This window comes from Odontomachus brunneus, unplaced genomic scaffold (genome assembly GCF_010583005.1).
Source record: "Odontomachus brunneus isolate Ranch 3 - 2012 unplaced genomic scaffold, Obru_v1 Obru_scaffold_036, whole genome shotgun sequence".
NCBI classification, from domain to species: Eukaryota; Metazoa; Arthropoda; class Insecta; order Hymenoptera; family Formicidae; genus Odontomachus; species Odontomachus brunneus.
This window is the reverse complement of record NW_022639486.1, coordinates 1019294-1036298: the sequence shown is the minus strand read 5'-3', so window position 1 is coordinate 1036298 and position 17005 is coordinate 1019294. Positions and strand designations below refer to the sequence as shown.

General features: G+C 41.8%; 2 protein-coding genes and 1 pseudogene across 7 annotated transcripts in view; all 3 read right to left on the bottom strand.

The window, feature by feature from the left end:
* Nucleotides 1–2336, bottom strand: part of LOC116843865 — a 14222-nt pseudogene extending 11886 nt beyond the window's left edge.
* A 2065-nt stretch (nucleotides 2337–4401) lies between these two features.
* LOC116843860 (glycylpeptide N-tetradecanoyltransferase 2) lies at nucleotides 4402–8076 on the bottom strand. The gene is made up of 7 exons (XM_032814701.1): nucleotides 7909–8076; nucleotides 7032–7264; nucleotides 6245–6572; nucleotides 5889–6059; nucleotides 5630–5810; nucleotides 5293–5556; nucleotides 4402–5220 (listed from the first exon to the last, which is right to left on the bottom strand). Exons 1-7 carry the CDS (start codon nucleotides 7986–7988, stop codon nucleotides 5062–5064), a joined length of 1416 nt encoding a protein of 471 aa, XP_032670592.1. The 5' UTR covers nucleotides 7989–8076; the 3' UTR covers nucleotides 4402–5061.
* A 7566-nt stretch (nucleotides 8077–15642) lies between these two features.
* LOC116843864 overlaps nucleotides 15643–17005 on the bottom strand; it is a 24488-nt gene continuing 23125 nt past the window's right edge. For all 6 annotated transcript variants that reach the window (XM_032814713.1, XM_032814719.1, XM_032814715.1 and 3 more), the window contains one exon: nucleotides 15643–16895. In XM_032814713.1, coding sequence (XP_032670604.1) covers nucleotides 16689–16895 — 207 coding nt within the window. In that variant the 3' untranslated portion in view covers nucleotides 15643–16688. The remainder of the gene's footprint in view (nucleotides 16896–17005) is intronic.

The following is a 17005-nucleotide window of genomic DNA, read 5'->3' as shown; positions in this document are numbered from 1 at the left end:
AGAGAGAGAGAGAGAGAGAGAGAGAGAGAGAGAGAGAGAGAGAGAGGAGCGAAGAGACTCACCTCAGTAAGGAATTTCTCTTTTTTATCTTGGTACTTGAACCAGTAATAAGGTAAGATCTGTTGTTTCCTCAAGCTCTTCTCCGCCAGCCGCAGCGCTTCCGACACTCTGCCCTTCACGAAGCCCGACCGATCGCCCTCCTTGATCTCCAGTCTCAAGTACACGGAAGGCGCGTGCACGTCCTCGAGCGTGAACAGCCAAGACATTCTACGGGAATTATTGCCCGTGATTATCCTCGGATTTCTTTTTTTCGACGACTTGCCGCTCCTTTATCGCCGCTCGTGATTAGATAGCGCGTGAAACTGCAGGTCGCGCTGTGATTTTCTCCAATGAGCCGTCGACTATCCTCGACATTGACCTATTTCGACGTAACCCGCTGTAATCTCTCTGTACGCGCTCGGTAATCTCTGCCCGGTGTCGTGGTTGTCGTAAATCCGCGCGAGTTGAACAATATATTCATAAATTTAATCCTGCGCGGCCGAGCGACACGCCCCCGACGTTAGTTCGCGAACACGAAGATCGCGAGATTATCTCCGGATCAGTGTGCCCCGTATAAAGCGTAATGACGTGCACACGCGTACGCCACTAAATTATGCACACGCCATCGGATATCGGATTATCGATCCGTTGGGCATTACTCACTCGTCATTCTCCACCATGGTCTGACGATTGCAATGCACGGTTTTTTGGCCGGGGGTCTGATTAAAACAATGCGGATAGCCGTAGTAACCCCACGCGGCTTTAGGTCGCAGCTTCTTCGCCAACCTCAGGGTCTCCTCCATGAAAATCCTGCCGTTCTTCTCGAAGCGACGCTTCGCTTCCTTCTTGACGGCCGCGTCGCTCCAGAACGGATGCCTCTCACGTTCTAGTTTTATGGACAGGGTCTTGTAGGGCTCGAGAGAGGCCCAATTTTGTCGGAAGATAGGCCGCCAACTCTCGAAGTCTATCACGCCGATGCCGTTGAACGACTCGTCGGGAATCTGAGTGATTAAATGCTTCCGGAACATATTGAGGTGTTCCTTCAGGTCGCCTTCTTGCGGCACACCGCCGTTCCTCTTCGTTACGGCTCCTAAAAAGCATCGAAATATCTTTTTTTTTTCGAAAAAACAAAGCTCCTTGAAACTATTTTATTTAATGACAAAATATTTTTTTTTCGATTTACCGTTTTTATCGACTAGTAACGCCGGAAACATTCCGGGATCATAAAGAATCGCAATCTCTCCACCACGGAACATGTCCATGGCATTCTGACGAATTCCAAAATCTTTGAGTTCCTCAAATTTCATGCCGTGCTTGTGGCACATGAAAGTGGGCACGTTCCAATAGACGTCAAACTGCGATGAATTGCTTCCTCCAATGGTCTTTGCACTACAGCTGGTAACACGATGTGACATATGAGCGTGGATAAGGACGTCCGTTAGATAATATATTTTTAGGCCGGATTCGAATGTTTTCTGCGGTTATGGGACAAAGAGTTGCGAATAATACTCGTATCAGATAATTGAGTTTAACAATTAATAGCCATTTAACTATTTAAAAGAAATCATCTTAGTTAAATGTCATATAGTTAAATAATATGTTGATAAAACATTTATGTATTTTTATCTTACAACGAAATTTCGTTACAGAGATGCGCAACCAAATTCTACAAGTAAAACGACTAGAGGTCAAGGAATAATTTAAAAAATTCATATCTGATAGATATGATACCAAAGGACGAATTATTTAAAACCCGATAAAACTGAAGTTATTTTTGTACAAGTACGATCAATTATATACTTATTTACTATCTTATCACAATTACAATCTCGATTATGTATTTACTTTTAAGTAAGTATTTTTACGTATCTACAAATTACCTACCATACAAATAACCGAGAAGGACAAATTATTTAAAATATAACTGAACTTCTTTAGTTAAAAATTTCGCAGTTTTCATGGAGTTAATATGCATATTTTTTTCAAGCAATACCTAAAGAAACTGGCGATCACAACGATCGCGAAGATAAACATCAGAGAATTTCGAATTGGTGGCATCGTGCTTGAACTTGATGATTGTACGTAGACTCTGCAGTGCTGAGCTTGTCACTGGTGAATTACAAACTGGCGATCAAATGTCCCGGGAAATAGCGATGTCAAGACGCCACTAATTAGTCAATTGGTAAGGTGGCGCGAAATGATACTCATCTCAGTGATGATTCGCGCGTACAGAGATTCTCCTTCGGACACCAGAGACAGTTAACGTCGTTGGTATACCAAGAGTGCGACTGAATTCCGTCCGATTTCAGGCCAGTATTTATTCCATATCGTGCGCCTCGCGTTTTCCCCACCTATATACTGCTCGTCGACGACTCGCGGTGTTATCTAGCTCTATAGGTATTGTTCGATGATTTAACGTTTCCGCCTTTTGCATTTATTTCTCGTAACGTTTCTCTCTCTCTCTCTCTCTTTTTATTATTTGCGATGCATTTACAAAGGGCGTGTGAACGCTCATCAGTCACCCTACACTCTCAATGGGCGTCTATTGATGTTTCCAGTGCGAAATGGGAGATCAATACAAGCATACTTGGTCAGAAGCTTTCTGAACGTTAAAACTGGTCGCACTCCCTCGCGGAAGAAACTGACTCACGCTCTTCGCTGCTCTCAATGAGGAAAAGCACTACGTCATTTTAAAGCGTTCAGAATGAGTAGTTAAGTATCAGCTATTCGCGATTCGCAGTAACTTCTTTGAACTTTAGAGAAACCTTTTGTGTTGAATGAATGTTGGGAAATGAATCCGTGTCTGAAAAGTTGCACTCTGATAAAGTGATACGATACGCGCTAAAGGATTTATCGAAAATGTTTCATTAATTATATCCTAAAATTGTGTCGCGACCATCGGCTTCGTATACTGGAAGCGATTGCATCGCGGATTTTACTGGAACACGCAATATCACGGAAAATCCGATATAAAATATAGCAACCTGTCATATATAATATTAAAGTATTTTTACGCCCGCAGCGCTATGCGAAAAAGTTAAATGTTTCGCGCAGAAATTGCAAAATACTATCGCGTGGTTGCATATGTAAATCAGGTACCGTACAATTATACGGTATTGGTAATATTGTTATATGCGTTATTTAACGCGTGAATGTTAATTATACACGGCTCTCAATGCAACCGAGTATCCGACAAAGGACACAAGGGTTTTGTCAAAGCGATTATCTCTTGCATATCACCGTTGACTTCTTCATAAGAAAAACTTGTCACGTTCACGGCAGACCCTCATCTGTCGTGTATCCCTGACTTGGTTTAAACGACCACCATTCATTTATCCCGATTATAGCAGACGAAGGGAGAAGGATATTTGCATGTCGTTTCCATCGAAAATGAGAATAAACGTAAATTTGCACGGCCGAGAAAATGCGATTTAACGGGCCGTAAATAAGCGATGATTAAACATCAATTGGCCATCGTTAACGATATCGTGAGATCTGCCGTTTGTACGTCCGCTTAAGGCGGAACGCACTACGTTGCCCCCTTGTCTACTCGCATCCGGCCGTTTTGATCGATCGTCCGTGCACACAACGAGGTCTCCACAAACTTGTCGAAGGTGATCACTCTACGACATCGTCTCTCTATCTAAAGGAGAAATGTAAATTTTCAATTGACGCATAGCTACGTGTACCTGGACTTTTTCTCTCTTATCACCGAGGAGACCTTGCGCGTCGGTCGTGCTCGAAGTTGCAACGTAATGCGTGTTCGTGATGATCGTTAAAAAAAGGGTAGTGATTATGCGACCGTCTCGCCTTGAGGCACACGCATATATGTGGAACAAGGAAATCAATTTTTTTTATTATTCCGCTGCCATATAAATAGAAAACTTTATGTTTGCACGTGAAACTTCACGCGATGTATTAGCTGATATTTCGTTATTTCATTGAAGCCGTATATTTCGCAGCGATTCGTAAAGGACTCTGCTAAATTGTAAATAAATTCTCCGTTTACTTCTTTTTCTTTTTTTTTTATCGGAGCTAGTTGTTTTCTTAAACGAGGTCGCGTAAATATACTTGATATTATCATCAACCAGACGTTATCCTTTAGTTAAGGACTAGTTCCCGCGCGTTTCGAGTCCCATTGCATATCTAATCGCGGCTGGAAACGAATCCCGGGTTATATAACCTTAGGTTTTACAGCCGTTATAGAGATTGCGCGTAACAAATGATACAAGGCACGCCACATTCACGATAAACGTGATTTACTTATTCACGCGTATACGACATAGGAGGGCGGGACAAGGCTATATCGGAAATGAGGAGGAAGAGAATCTGTGTAACGGAAAGAGGGTAAAGACACGATCGTTCTCGATGAACCTTATTTTATTTTTAACTCGCCTATCACTCACACTCCGGCGTACGCTGTCATCTAATTAGCCGAGGAAGTGTAAAGGAAAAAAACGGGTAAAGAGTTACCTGGCGTCTAAGAGGCTTACATTATTGAAAATCCGCGGACATACCAAGACGACGCCTCGCCATGTAGTCGCTATTAATCGCATGATGCTTATCTACATTGCTCGAGTCACGCAGATACGCATATACACGTGCAATCTGTATGTGCAACGGACTGTACTACGCACAATTTCCACAGCAGTCCCGATCGCGCGAGCGGTCCGATCTCGAATGGTGTTTCTCCGCAGGATGGGCCGATGGCGAAGACAAGAGTGACTTGCGAGATATCGAGCTAACCGGCCATCCAGCTCATCTCACAGAGAACAATCCTGCAAGAGAATTCGAAAATTTTTGTTGGCCGTCACCAAGAGTGATTTGTATATGCTCCCCGATAAGAAAAATCGAGGTCGCGCTCGTCTGGCCGTTTTTGCCGCTTCTCGCAATATTGCTATGTTGATGGTGTCCTCGGTACGTGTTCAACCGCTATCTCTCTCCCTCCTCTCCCCCTCTTTTTCTTTGCCGTGAGATCGCAAACGCGAAACACTCTAGGCAACGACTCGTTGAGCTACAACTCTACTGGAGCACGAGACCGATCTTGCCGGGTGTCATACTAGGGCAACGCCAATTGTAGAGATAATATTGAAGATTGCCATCACCGATGCCAAACTTAAGGGGCTCCAAGAACTCCTTATTGTCCATAAGATCCAACGCGTTGAATACATCGAAACCCAACTGCAATCAAGAAACGTTTAATGCGCACCACTTGAAGAGTTTCCGCGTTGCGAATATGCGAAGCAGACTTACGTCACGCGCGGATATCAAAGCGTCCATCATCAGCTCGAGCCACGGCGTCACAGTGGACACGTTGTAGAAACTGTACGCGGCTCTGAGAGTCTTATGCGTCTGATGATGCATGATAGAGCTCGGCAACGTATAGTAGCTCACCATATCTGTAATCTTTCCCTCATTCTCCACCACGAAACTGTTAATGATGCCCGTTTGTGGTAAGAACCAGTGTTGGAACTCTTCGACTGAGAATATCGGGGCGAGATCGAACTTTTCCAGATACTGTAAGATGAATACATTGCAACAATCGAATGTATCCCGTGCGGACCAGCTCACACATGCACTTTATACTTACTTCTGTTAATATTTTATGCGCTTGCGGCACGTCTGCGTAAACCAGCTTTCTAAAACCCGGTACTTTCGTGTTATCTGGCAGTTTGTATAGCTTTAGAGTTCTTTGCATCGTCATGTTGCGAGTAAGATGAGAGAATTTGATGTCTATTAGCTTCCTTGGGTTTAAAGATCGATGCCAGTACCTAAGATGTACAAATACCGTTGACTAATTATTCGTACATTAGCAAAGAATTAATTTTAAGCAATTTGTATTTGCGTACCTGCATGTCGCGATCGGTTTTGGTAAAACAACACCGGCAGTGTACACGGCTTGAAAGATACCTTTCAAATTCACTCTCCTCGTGATTTCGCGTATCAATACAGGCGCGACTCTTTTCGATCTCAACTTCTTGTGCACGCACAGAAAGTTGATCTCTACCATTTTCTGTGTACTGTAAACATTATCGACATTATGCAGCGAGTATTATGTATGTGTGTGTGTGTGTGTGTGTGTGTGTGTGTGTGTGTGTGTGTGTGTGTGTGTGTGTGTGTGTGTGTGTGTGTGTGTGTGTGTGTGTGTGTGTGTGTGTGTGTGTGTGTGTATGTGTGTGTGTGCGCGCGCGCGTGTGGAACTCACTGATTGTAGACGCGTAGAGTGGCTGGAATAGCGGAGATAAAACCGACTAGACGTCCGCTTTTGCTCACTCGCACGCCACAATGCCATTCCATGCACCAGCCTGGAGGTTGCAATGCCCATTTCAAAAAATATGGAGGGTAATCGAATCTGAACATCGCGTCGTCATCCTCGACGTAATTCTCCGAGAGTAGTGCATATAATTCTGCTAAGACCAGAGGGTCATCTAGGTTCAAGGTGTCCCATTGAAAGTCAGCAGGTAACGAGTACGGCTCCTCTCTGACGGATGTTTTATCAGGCTCAATTGCCTCATTGCGCACAATTTTCTCATCTGAAGAATATTTAACAAGAATATCTACTTTAAAGAGATATAAAAATTTACATCTACACATGCGATAAAGTTGAATCTGTGTGACCCTTTACGTTGTATGAGTGGAAAAGAGCTAAACAAATCTATTTATAGCTTTAACAGCATATATATATATATATATATATATATATATATATATATATATATATATATATGTTCTTTCATGATTACAGCTCTGATAGTAATGAAGCAATGATCAATCAATTTCTTGTAATGTTCTTTATTAGGTTAGGTTCTTGGTTAGATTGGAAAGAAAAAGCTAAAAAACTAAGAATAGCTAATGTTTGAGATTCTTATATCCTTGATCATTATATCCTTGGAATATATCATTTGAATGACACTATGCAAAATATTAGTGATTCATATAGTATTCAATATTAGTAAAAGAACAAAACTAACATCTACAATTTGCTTATTTACCCATTTTTGGTACTGGCTGCGTACTCCAGAATTGATAAGGCTTTTGCATGGCTTCCTCCTGAGTTTTGGCAGGTTTTTGTTGTATATTGAATACTTCCATAGCCATCTGGATATCCTTTATGGAAATATGGCACGCACTAGGCATTTTTTTCTCCTCCTTGTTATTGTTAATATTTTCACTAGTTGGATTCACCACCTGACTTTTTTTCTTTCGAGCCTGCTTCTTCTTGAAACTGTGATAAAACGACGAAATGTCTGCCAAAATTGTTTGATTCCTTCGAGGTTATTTTTACCAAGGTTATTACCAATAATCAAAAACTTCATTTAAACAACTTTGATTAATAAATTCGAGAGAGTCGATTTAGCAGTGGTAGTCACCACGTGAATCTGTCGAAAATATCGGTTTGTCTCTGTTTGCTACAAATTAATTACAAATTCGTTAAATAAAATATTAGAGCAGTCATCAACCCACGACGGCCTTCAAATTCTGTTTATTTACACACGTGCGGGTCGATAATCGTCGAAAAGCGCAAGACTGCAGTTCTCAGCTACATCGATTAAGTATCCAGCAGTAAAATATATCGCATCACGATATGATTACAAGCAAATATCGAGGATGAGTCGCGAACAAAAGTCGCTTCGAACGGGATCTTACGTGATCGATTCGAAGGCGATTTTTTTATGTGAAACCGAGATCGAATCTCGTCACGGCAAAAGATCCGAAATAATCGTCAATAATTACGTGGCGATCGTGTTCGCGAATCGTCCACCGGGCATCCGTCAAACAAATATAGGTTAAGACGAGAAGGTAAGGTGCGGAACGATCGCCTGGGCAGAAGTCGGATCCGCGATCACCTGTAATGGAATAATCGCGTACCTCTTGTGCCGCGCGTCCTTCTCATGATCCTTTTCATCCTTCTTACTGTCCCGCTCTGCAATCTCACTCAACTCCTCCATTTTCACACAGTATGATACAATAGCGCAACTGCAAACGACTCCAGTTAGCTTTGATGTTGATGAGTAGAGCTGTCGACGATCATGCGCGAACGACGGGAAGTGAACAACAGCGTCCTCTGCATTCGTGCACATATTTTAAACTGTTAGTAGAAATATTAAAACGCTCAATTTAATGAAAATTAACTAAAGCAGTTGAATTGCTGCGACATATGTAACGTCGATAACAAGAAAGATACGAAATTCGCGAAAATGTTCTTGCGAAAACGAGAACGTCGTATGTTTTTTAATTATTCGACATTTACTGAAATAATTTGATAGCAAGGTACGGATAAGCACACAAAACACGACTAAGTATGTGTTGACGAAAAGTCATACGAATTAATGATATGAATTAATTTTTTGCTTACCTAGAAATAATTATTTCATGATGGAAGGTGAATGGCTATCGCGTCCTTGTTACTGCATACATCGTTGCGCACGTATCTCGCTATGTGGCGCCATCGGAAGGCGCGCGGTGGAACACGAACGACGCTTCGAGATACTCGCGCGCCTTTTCCTAAGTGGTAAAAGTGCAACGGCCAAGTATTACACAGTAAAACACCAACGGCTTATTTTGCGCAGGTACGACTACAATAATCATACTTATATTGATTTCTGTAACTATTAAACTTCTCCATTATTATAAGAAATCTATAAATTGATTCATGAATTCATAGTCGTCTGTTACCTGACGGTGATTGACTGATACGTAACCTAAAAGGATACTCGAAGAATTTGTTTGGAAAGAAATAAACTGATAATGAGAAAACTAAGGAATAAATTAAAAAAAATAGGTAAGAGATGAACTCAATCTTCATATCGTCAAAGGTACATCAAACATTTGCGTGATCTCATCTAATTATCTAAAACATGTATCACATGTAACTCATATCATTGTGTGATATTAATTAATATCTACAATGAATATTCATAACGTCGCAATATCGCACATACAGGCTACGACAAACGCCGAAATCCCTCGTGTAGAAACTGCAAATTACAAATTAGAATAATTTCCACCTTAAATTTCTATTATTATTCATCCAATAATAATTGTTGTACGTGGGACACAGTTAAATTAATGATAGAGTATTCGTTGAGACTGGTGAATTTGAATGCGAGGAAATGCACATTATTGCTAAAAAAAAGTTCTGCAGAATACATCAAAATAAAAAGATATATCTAAAAACTGATACTTGCAATCAATTAAGCACACTTCTAAAATGTACTTTCGAACACTTTCCTTATACTCTAACAATCAATAAATAATCTAACATTAATATGACAGAATAATAAAAAAATGTAGATTATTTTATAGGAATTTTGAGCATGCATTTCCTTGCTCGGTGTTAGCGCGATGTTGTGGCGTTAATTAGCGCGTGTAATCACGATCAACCTTGTATTCACAGATCGAAACTCGAAAGTCCGCCGCCGGCTGAAGTTCGTTGCACGAACGTCAAGACTGATCGTCGCGTAATTTACATCGATCGCGTCAAAACGCACCGAGAGTGAGTCGATCAACGGCAGATCACCGCGGCAAATGAAGGTAAGCGATACTAATTAGCTGTTGGCACACGGCATTTAAGCAGATGCGTAGCGTTAAACGCCATCGCCTCGGCTCGACGTAAAACGATATCATGTTGTTAATATACGTGTGTACATGAATATATTACCGGAATATATCGTATATTATCGTTACGATGTGTTGGAGTTATATGCGTAATTAACTGTATTTTCCCGAATTTGCATCCTGAATTTATCTATCACTATTCATCCTGATATTGTGTTCGAGACACGCGTATTTGGCTCTTGTTGTTCAAGATGACATATCAGTCTCGCGGATGCTTTATCATTCGATAGATTGACAATTAAATTTATAATTACTAAAAATTTACAACTAACTATATTTGTTTCCAGCTCTTATCAATGTTAATTTATCCAGAAAACATGTTCCCGTTTTCTAGATTAATCAACGGCCATGAGAAATGTGTAGCTACATGCCGCTGAAAAAGGGCAGTCCTTGGAATAGGGAATAACTAATGTCGTTGCTACTTAAATTAAATTTATTAGCTGTTTGCACTTTGACGCTACAGTAAAAATTTATAGATAGAAAACACAAAATTATTATGATTTTTCTTTTCTTTTAAATAGCATTTTATATCTGTCAAAAATATGAAACTGTCGTCTCGCACTACAAATCCAAATCAAGGTTTTCATATAGATTTTTAATATAGATTAATGTCTATTTTAACGTAAACACCAATGTTTTTGTACTTACATGGTTGCGCTATTTGATTCTTAAACCTGATTGTGCTCTTTGCTTTCTATTTTCTGTCTTTATTCTTTCCTAGCTTAAGGTTTAAAGCCTAATCTACAACGTGCTCTTTGTTTTCTGTTTCTTGTTCTCTGTCTTTTTTTTAATTTAAGACTTAAGGTGTAAGTCAGAAAGAGATAAAGAAAAAGAAACAAGAAGCAAATAACACATTGTAGATCAAGCCAAAAGAAGATAAAGAAACAGGAAGCAAAGAACACATTGTAAGTCAGACTATTCCACAGAAGGACGATTTCACGTTCTTCGGAAGCGCAATAATTTTCCCTTTCCAATAGATCTTGTTTCATATCGCCATGACGTCTACAAGTTGAATTATTGATATTTGTATGGATCGGCGTTTTAGATTATCGGCGTAATCGTTGCAATGAGCTATAGATAGGCAAAACGCGGCAAGTGAAAGGAATACTGTGTCTCTACACGTTACGCTCGTTACCCCCACTCCTCGGCTCCGATCGTACGATCGCTCCCCCCTCCATTACCCCCATGCGACCGCCTCAGTACGCGCGGTCATTCACCGCAGTTGGAGAGGCATGCGCGGCGCGTGGATATGTAAATGCGAAGTGCCTCGTTCGTCTCGCGCGAATACCGATCTAAGATATGATATTCTCGAGTCATTTCTTTGCGTGTTGAAATGAATGTGGCTAGTCGAAAAGTTCCAATAACTATCGATCTATCGACTAGTAAGACATCCGCGGATTGGGTGTAACTTTGTGGACTATACCGAGTGCAATAACTCAGTTTATGGAAACTAGATAAGAATACGGATTGGTGGCTGTTGCGCGTCGCCATCTACCGCGGGGTAGTGTTTTTACTTTTTATGTGCAGAGTGCGTATCTCCGATGTTTTTGGCTCGAGCAATCACTATTGACACATCGATCAACGTCGTTCCGCGTTTTACGCGCCTTTTGTCCGTCGAAAGTGAGTCTCGTGCGGAAATGAGTGTCAGGAGTGTCGAAAATGCGATGTGCGTCGTCGGGACGTATCGTAAGTACCGTATTAGTGAATATCTCTTCGTTTCTCCGTACACATACAGCCGGTGCTTGTCGTTGCTTGTCGTGTAGCGTGTCGAGTCGACGTCTGTCATTCTACTATCTTCGATTTGTTCAATTTTGCGATTCGGATGATCGTTGGATTTAGTACTCGTGAATTAGAAGTTTGGCGATGATCAGAGGGATAGATAGATAATGTGACGCTAGAAATGTACATGACGTTAAATCTCTAGTGGTAACGTCAATCAGTTAGAAAGAGAGGAAAGGTTATACCACAGAGCGCGTCGGGTCGCGACACTGTACGCGTTTCGTTGTCCATTTCACCGCACGTCGTCAATCGCACGTCTATCTTGAACATCGATCTTTTTGCATCGAGTAACCGCCATGGACACATCGATCGACATCGCTCCGCGTTTTACGCGTCTTTTGTCCGTCGAAAGTGAGTATTACGTGGAAATAACTGCCGGGAGTGTCGAAAATAGTGATGTGCGATCGTCGGGACGCGTTGTAAGTACCTTTTGAGTGAGTAATCTCGTTTTTCCGTAAATACAACCAGTGCTTGTCGCGACATGTCGAGTCGGCGTCTCTCTTTCATTCTTACATTATTATCTCCGACTCATTCAATCAGTAATAGAGTCGGGCAATTGTTGGATTTATTACACAGAAATTAGAAATTAGAAATTCAGTGATAATCAGGAGAAAAGAGGAAGGGACACGTAGGAGATATTCGCGACGCTGAATTTCGTGTGTAGCGTCGGTCAGTTAGCAAGAGAGAGAAGGGTATACTATAGAGCGCGTTCTTGTCGGATCGCGATACTCGTTCGCGTTCGTCACCGTCAATCATGCGTCCATCTTGAATATCTGTCTTTTCGAATTGAGCAACCTCCGTGGATACATCGATCGGTATCACTCCGCGTTTTACGCATCTTTTGTCGAAAGTGAGTTTTGCGCGGAAATAATTGCCGGGAATATCGAAAATAGCGATGTGCGACCGTCGGGACGCATTGTAGTGTTGTTTTAGTGAATAATCCAAGTAGCACATATACGTATCAGAAACGTTTCTTAAAAGTATCTATAGTTTTAGAACCGTAAAGCACCAATAAGAAATGTTTTAACAAAAACCTCTCTGAAACCTTATTTATGAATCATTTATAAAACGTTTATAAAACATTTCTTCAACGATTTTTTTCACAAAAATAACGTTTCACCTAACGTTTTTTGAGTGAACATTTTTACTCATGAAACGTTATAAAACGTTTTGGAAACAGTTATGAAAGGTTTGGTTCCAACGTTTATAAAATATTTTTAAAACTGTGTGTATACTATCTGGGAATCTCCTTGTTTTTCTGTAAATACAGCCGGTGCTTGTCATGACGTATCGAGTGGGCGTCTCTCTCTCTCTCTCTCTCTCTCTCTCTCTCTCTCTCTCTCTCTCTCACATTATTATCTCCGACTTATTCAGTCAGTAATAGAGTCGAGCAATTGTCAGATTTATTATTCGAGAATTAGAAATCCGATGGTAATTAGATAATTAGAGTAGATAGATAATGTGACGCCAGAGGTATTCACGACGCCGAATCTCGGGCGGTAGTGCCAGTCAGTTAGAAAGGGAAAGAGAGAAATATATCACAGAGCGCGTTCTTGTCGAGTCGCGACACTGTTCGCGTTTTGTTCGCGTACGTTGTCAATCGTGCGTCCATCTTGAATATCCATTTTTTGAATTAAAGAACTGCCATGAACATATCGATCGACATCGATCTGTATTTTACGCGTCTTTTGTCCGTCGAAAGCAAGTTTTGTGCGGAAGTAAGCGTCGAAAATAACGATGTGCGATCGTAATTACTTTTTTAGTGAATAATTTTAGTGAGTAATTTTAGTGTAATTACTTCATAATTATTTATTGTAATTATTTTTTTAGTGAGTAATTTTAGTGAGTAATCTCGTTTGTCGATACAAGCAATCTGTTGCGACTTCTCGAGTCGACGTTTCTCTTGTTATTACATTATTATCCTCTCATTGAAGCAATAATATAATCAGACAATCGTCCGCGAGTATCCCGTTTATGGAGTATCCATTAGATCGCGATGTCGAAGCTCGTTAATTCGCGTAATCATAATCGCGAGTCCGTTGCCCGTTGAGACTCGATTCACGAGTCACGGCAAGTGCGGTTACGGTGGTTATAGCAATTCGGTAGAAACGACCGTCGCTGCGCGACGGTCATCGCTCATCGATAGTAAATCGCTCATCTTAGGGTGCGTCTACATGGAGCGCACGAACTTCGCTTTTGTGTGCCGGTTTGAATCGGACCGAACACTAGCGAACATTTGCATTCGCTGTCATACACATGCCGATTTCGCCGTTCGTTGGCTGTTCGTGCGTTCCATGTAGAACGCACACTGTAAAAAATCTTGCGTACACAGTACGCAAACAAATGTTCCAAAAAGCCCACTCTAAATTTTGTGTCAAAAATAACTCATGCATATCTTCATTCGTGTGTTATTTACATTTTGTACAGACTAGTACATAATATAAGTAACACACGAATGAACATATGAATGAGTTATTTTCCACACAAAATTTAGAGTGGACTTTTTGGAACATTTGTTTACGTACTATGTACGCAAGATTTTTTACAGTGCACTTTTTCTCCGCGTATTTTATTCGAACCTGACATCTCTGACTAGATCATGGTTAACCAGATTAATTAGCATTAATGCAGTCTCGATCAGTCACGCGTTTGAGAGTCCGTCGGCGCAAAATTACCGAACGTCGCCGTTAGGGCTGTTGTTTGTCGAAACGTTCAGCATGATAGTCAGGTAATTCGCGTCGCGCGCGAGACACACCAAGAACAAGGGAGTCGGTGATACACGACAGAGATCGTCACGGCAAATTAAAGTAAACGATACTAATTTGCCGTGAGCGCGCGTTATTTGAACAGAGATGTTTGACGTGGCCGCGTCGATCTGGAATGAAACGATTCTGGCATATTATTAGCAGGGACATGAATGGCTGCGCCGTAACATGGATGCGTCATTACTGCATGTTAATTGCGACGTGAGCATAATTAACCGCGTTTTCTCGATGACGATGGTGTGGTTCGACGGTGGGCTGCGTCGAGGTTTGCTATATCAACTGGGATCATCGTTGACATGTTAAATATGAATAATTCCCTTATAAATGAGAGATTATAATTAGTACGTGTGCACACGGCCTAGATACGTGTAGAAGGGAGAGCAAACGAAATTATTCTCCGAATCCCGGGCGTGGTTCAGTCGAGGAAACAGGAAAAATAATCGCTTTCATTTCACCGCGCGAATTGTAATCTCGTGATTAATTGTATACTGAATTTTGTTACAGTCCGCCAATCTCAAACGTATCGAAAACGGTGCGTGCAGGGCGTACTGGTTTGTCGGTGCGCGATTGCAATTAAAAGCGGTTTTCGCGCGCCGCGTTCGTGCCCGTGTGACTGCCTTGATGGACTTGAAGCCACAGCGTTTCAAGCAGAAATTGACGCCGATGGAACAGCTGATGGACCTGGTGGCGCGGATGCAGCACTGGTGCGACGCTCGGTGAGTGAACTTAATGAATTTATTGCATTATTTATACGCGTTGAATTATTGCCACTTGTCGTGCACAACATTTTTCATCGCTCGCATGTCGAATCTGTTTGACGAGGTGAATCGATTGCAAATGTAAATAAACGCAATGAACGGAGGATTCTCTGTTGAAAATCTAATCTAGGATTAGGCAGGAACAAAGCGATGCGTGACAAGTATAATTTTCTTTATTTCATTACCAACAGTATTCTTACATCATGCCGCGAAACAATGTATAGTGTCTATATCGTAATATATATATATATATATATATATATATATATATGTATATATATATATATATATATATATATATATATATATATATATATATATATATATTTATGTAATCGTTAATAATTTTAATAGCGATAAAGAGTCAGTAGTAGGCAAGTTCTTAGATGTGTGAATAATCGTTACGGGTAATTCGAATTCGTTTCCGGTGCGTAAGTTACGGCCGCAGGAACCGACGCGACGCGTCAAATGCAGCGTTAAACACCTCTCACCGAAAGTAATTCGGTGCTGCGAGTTTTAATCGTTACTTTGGCCAATATCGCTTACGCCCTATATCGATCACCCGCCCTTAATTGTAATAAACAAATTATTCATATGCTGTGATGTTCGATGACGCGTAAAATTAAATAATTAAATTTTGCCTGCGATTTTCCAGCGAATTAAATCAGTCAGATATTTGTGCGTTTTACAAATATTTTGTTGGCAAGAAGTCGATTTAATTAAAATTTCGAATGTTTTACATTTATGTATGTACCCTCGAGATTTTATCACGGCGCATTCGCAATTAATTATTCCCCTTCGTTAATCACGGCGCACTCGCATATTGGACTTTTGGTCTTGTGAAAGAGGAGTACACATCGAGTATAGAGTAGACACACAGACAGTTCACCACACGGTAAAACTACATCTTAGCGTTATTATCAATAGTCTTTATTGCGTGTTGTCTAGATTGTCGTGGGGTCTCGGAACGGAAACGAATTCGGATCGATCGGTCTCCTCCGAGTCTCTCTCATACTCTTTGTGCCTTAAGTTCCTTCTACCGAGGCATAGCAACTACCGATACTACGACGAGAAAACAATTCCTTTTGCCATCACGGGGGACCCGATTAGTTCGAAGGGTCCCCGATTAATAACGTGTCTCGGACAGCGCGGAACGGCGCCAAGTTTTTCGACTGCTCTTTGCTCGTTCCCCGAATTTCCTGGAACCGCTCCCAGGCGATTCCTCCTCGCGCGGACACTCCATCCCCGAAACGTACGTTTCGCTCTCTTCCGCCATGCTCGAAACACCAAGCGCTCGGTAAATCCGGTCGACGTGCACGCGCGCACGTCAAGTCTTGGCGGTACCCATTAAAGTTAACCAGTGGTGGCGAGAATCTCAAACAAGAGTACGAAAAATAGAGCGATTAGCGTTCTCTCCAAAACAATTGGACGACGGTCTCTGCCGAGAGATATCGGCACGACGGGCGCGGAAACTCTGCGCGAAATGGTCCTCCCGTTGGCGGGGAAGTTCGTCGGTAAGCTTGGTCGGAATTCAGACGGCGGTGTCGGGTGTTTTGCGTAGTTAGGCGAGCGTGAATCTACGGAGGAATCACAGAAGAGAACATTCACGAGCGAGAGACGGCGAGTCGCGTCCATGATGGCGCGTAGTCGCGCGCGTATATCGTCAATATACCCGCGCGCGATTTCCGCGCTGTCCGTTTCGCGTACGCGGTTAGTGTTTGCTGCTTCCTCAGCAATGATATGCATAGAAGAGCGAGGCGGGAAGCCAGAGCAAACTGGACCCGTAGAGCCGCGTCGCCGCGTCGACCCCGTTTCTGCCGGGCCGTTTGCGCTTCGATTTCGACTTGGCGCGCCGTTTGCGCGAGTAGATCGCGTTAGTGGCGTTAGTCGGCGACTCGATATTGCAGTAGCTCTCGTCGCAGCAGCTTATACAGATCTGGAACGAAATAACCGAATTTATTTCACCCGGCTCGATCTTTCTCTGTTCATTTCTTTTTATTCTCTGTCTCTCTCTCTCTCTCTCTCTCTCTCTCTCTCTCTCTCTCT

What these genes read in the sequence shown, in the direction of transcription:
- LOC116843860 (XM_032814701.1), bottom strand. Translation starts at nt 7,988, where the DNA reads ATGGAGGAGTTGAGTGAGATTGCAGAGCGGGACAGTAAGAAGGATGAA. An exon ending in ACTCTACGCGTCTACAATCA is followed by an intron (nt 6,060 to 6,244) that starts GTGAGTTCCACA and finishes TAATGTTTACAG; the next exon opens with TACACAGAAAATGGTAGAGA. An exon ending in AAACCGATCGCGACATGCAG is followed by an intron (nt 5,811 to 5,888) that starts GTACGCAAATAC and finishes TGTACATCTTAG; the next exon opens with GTACTGGCATCGATCTTTAA.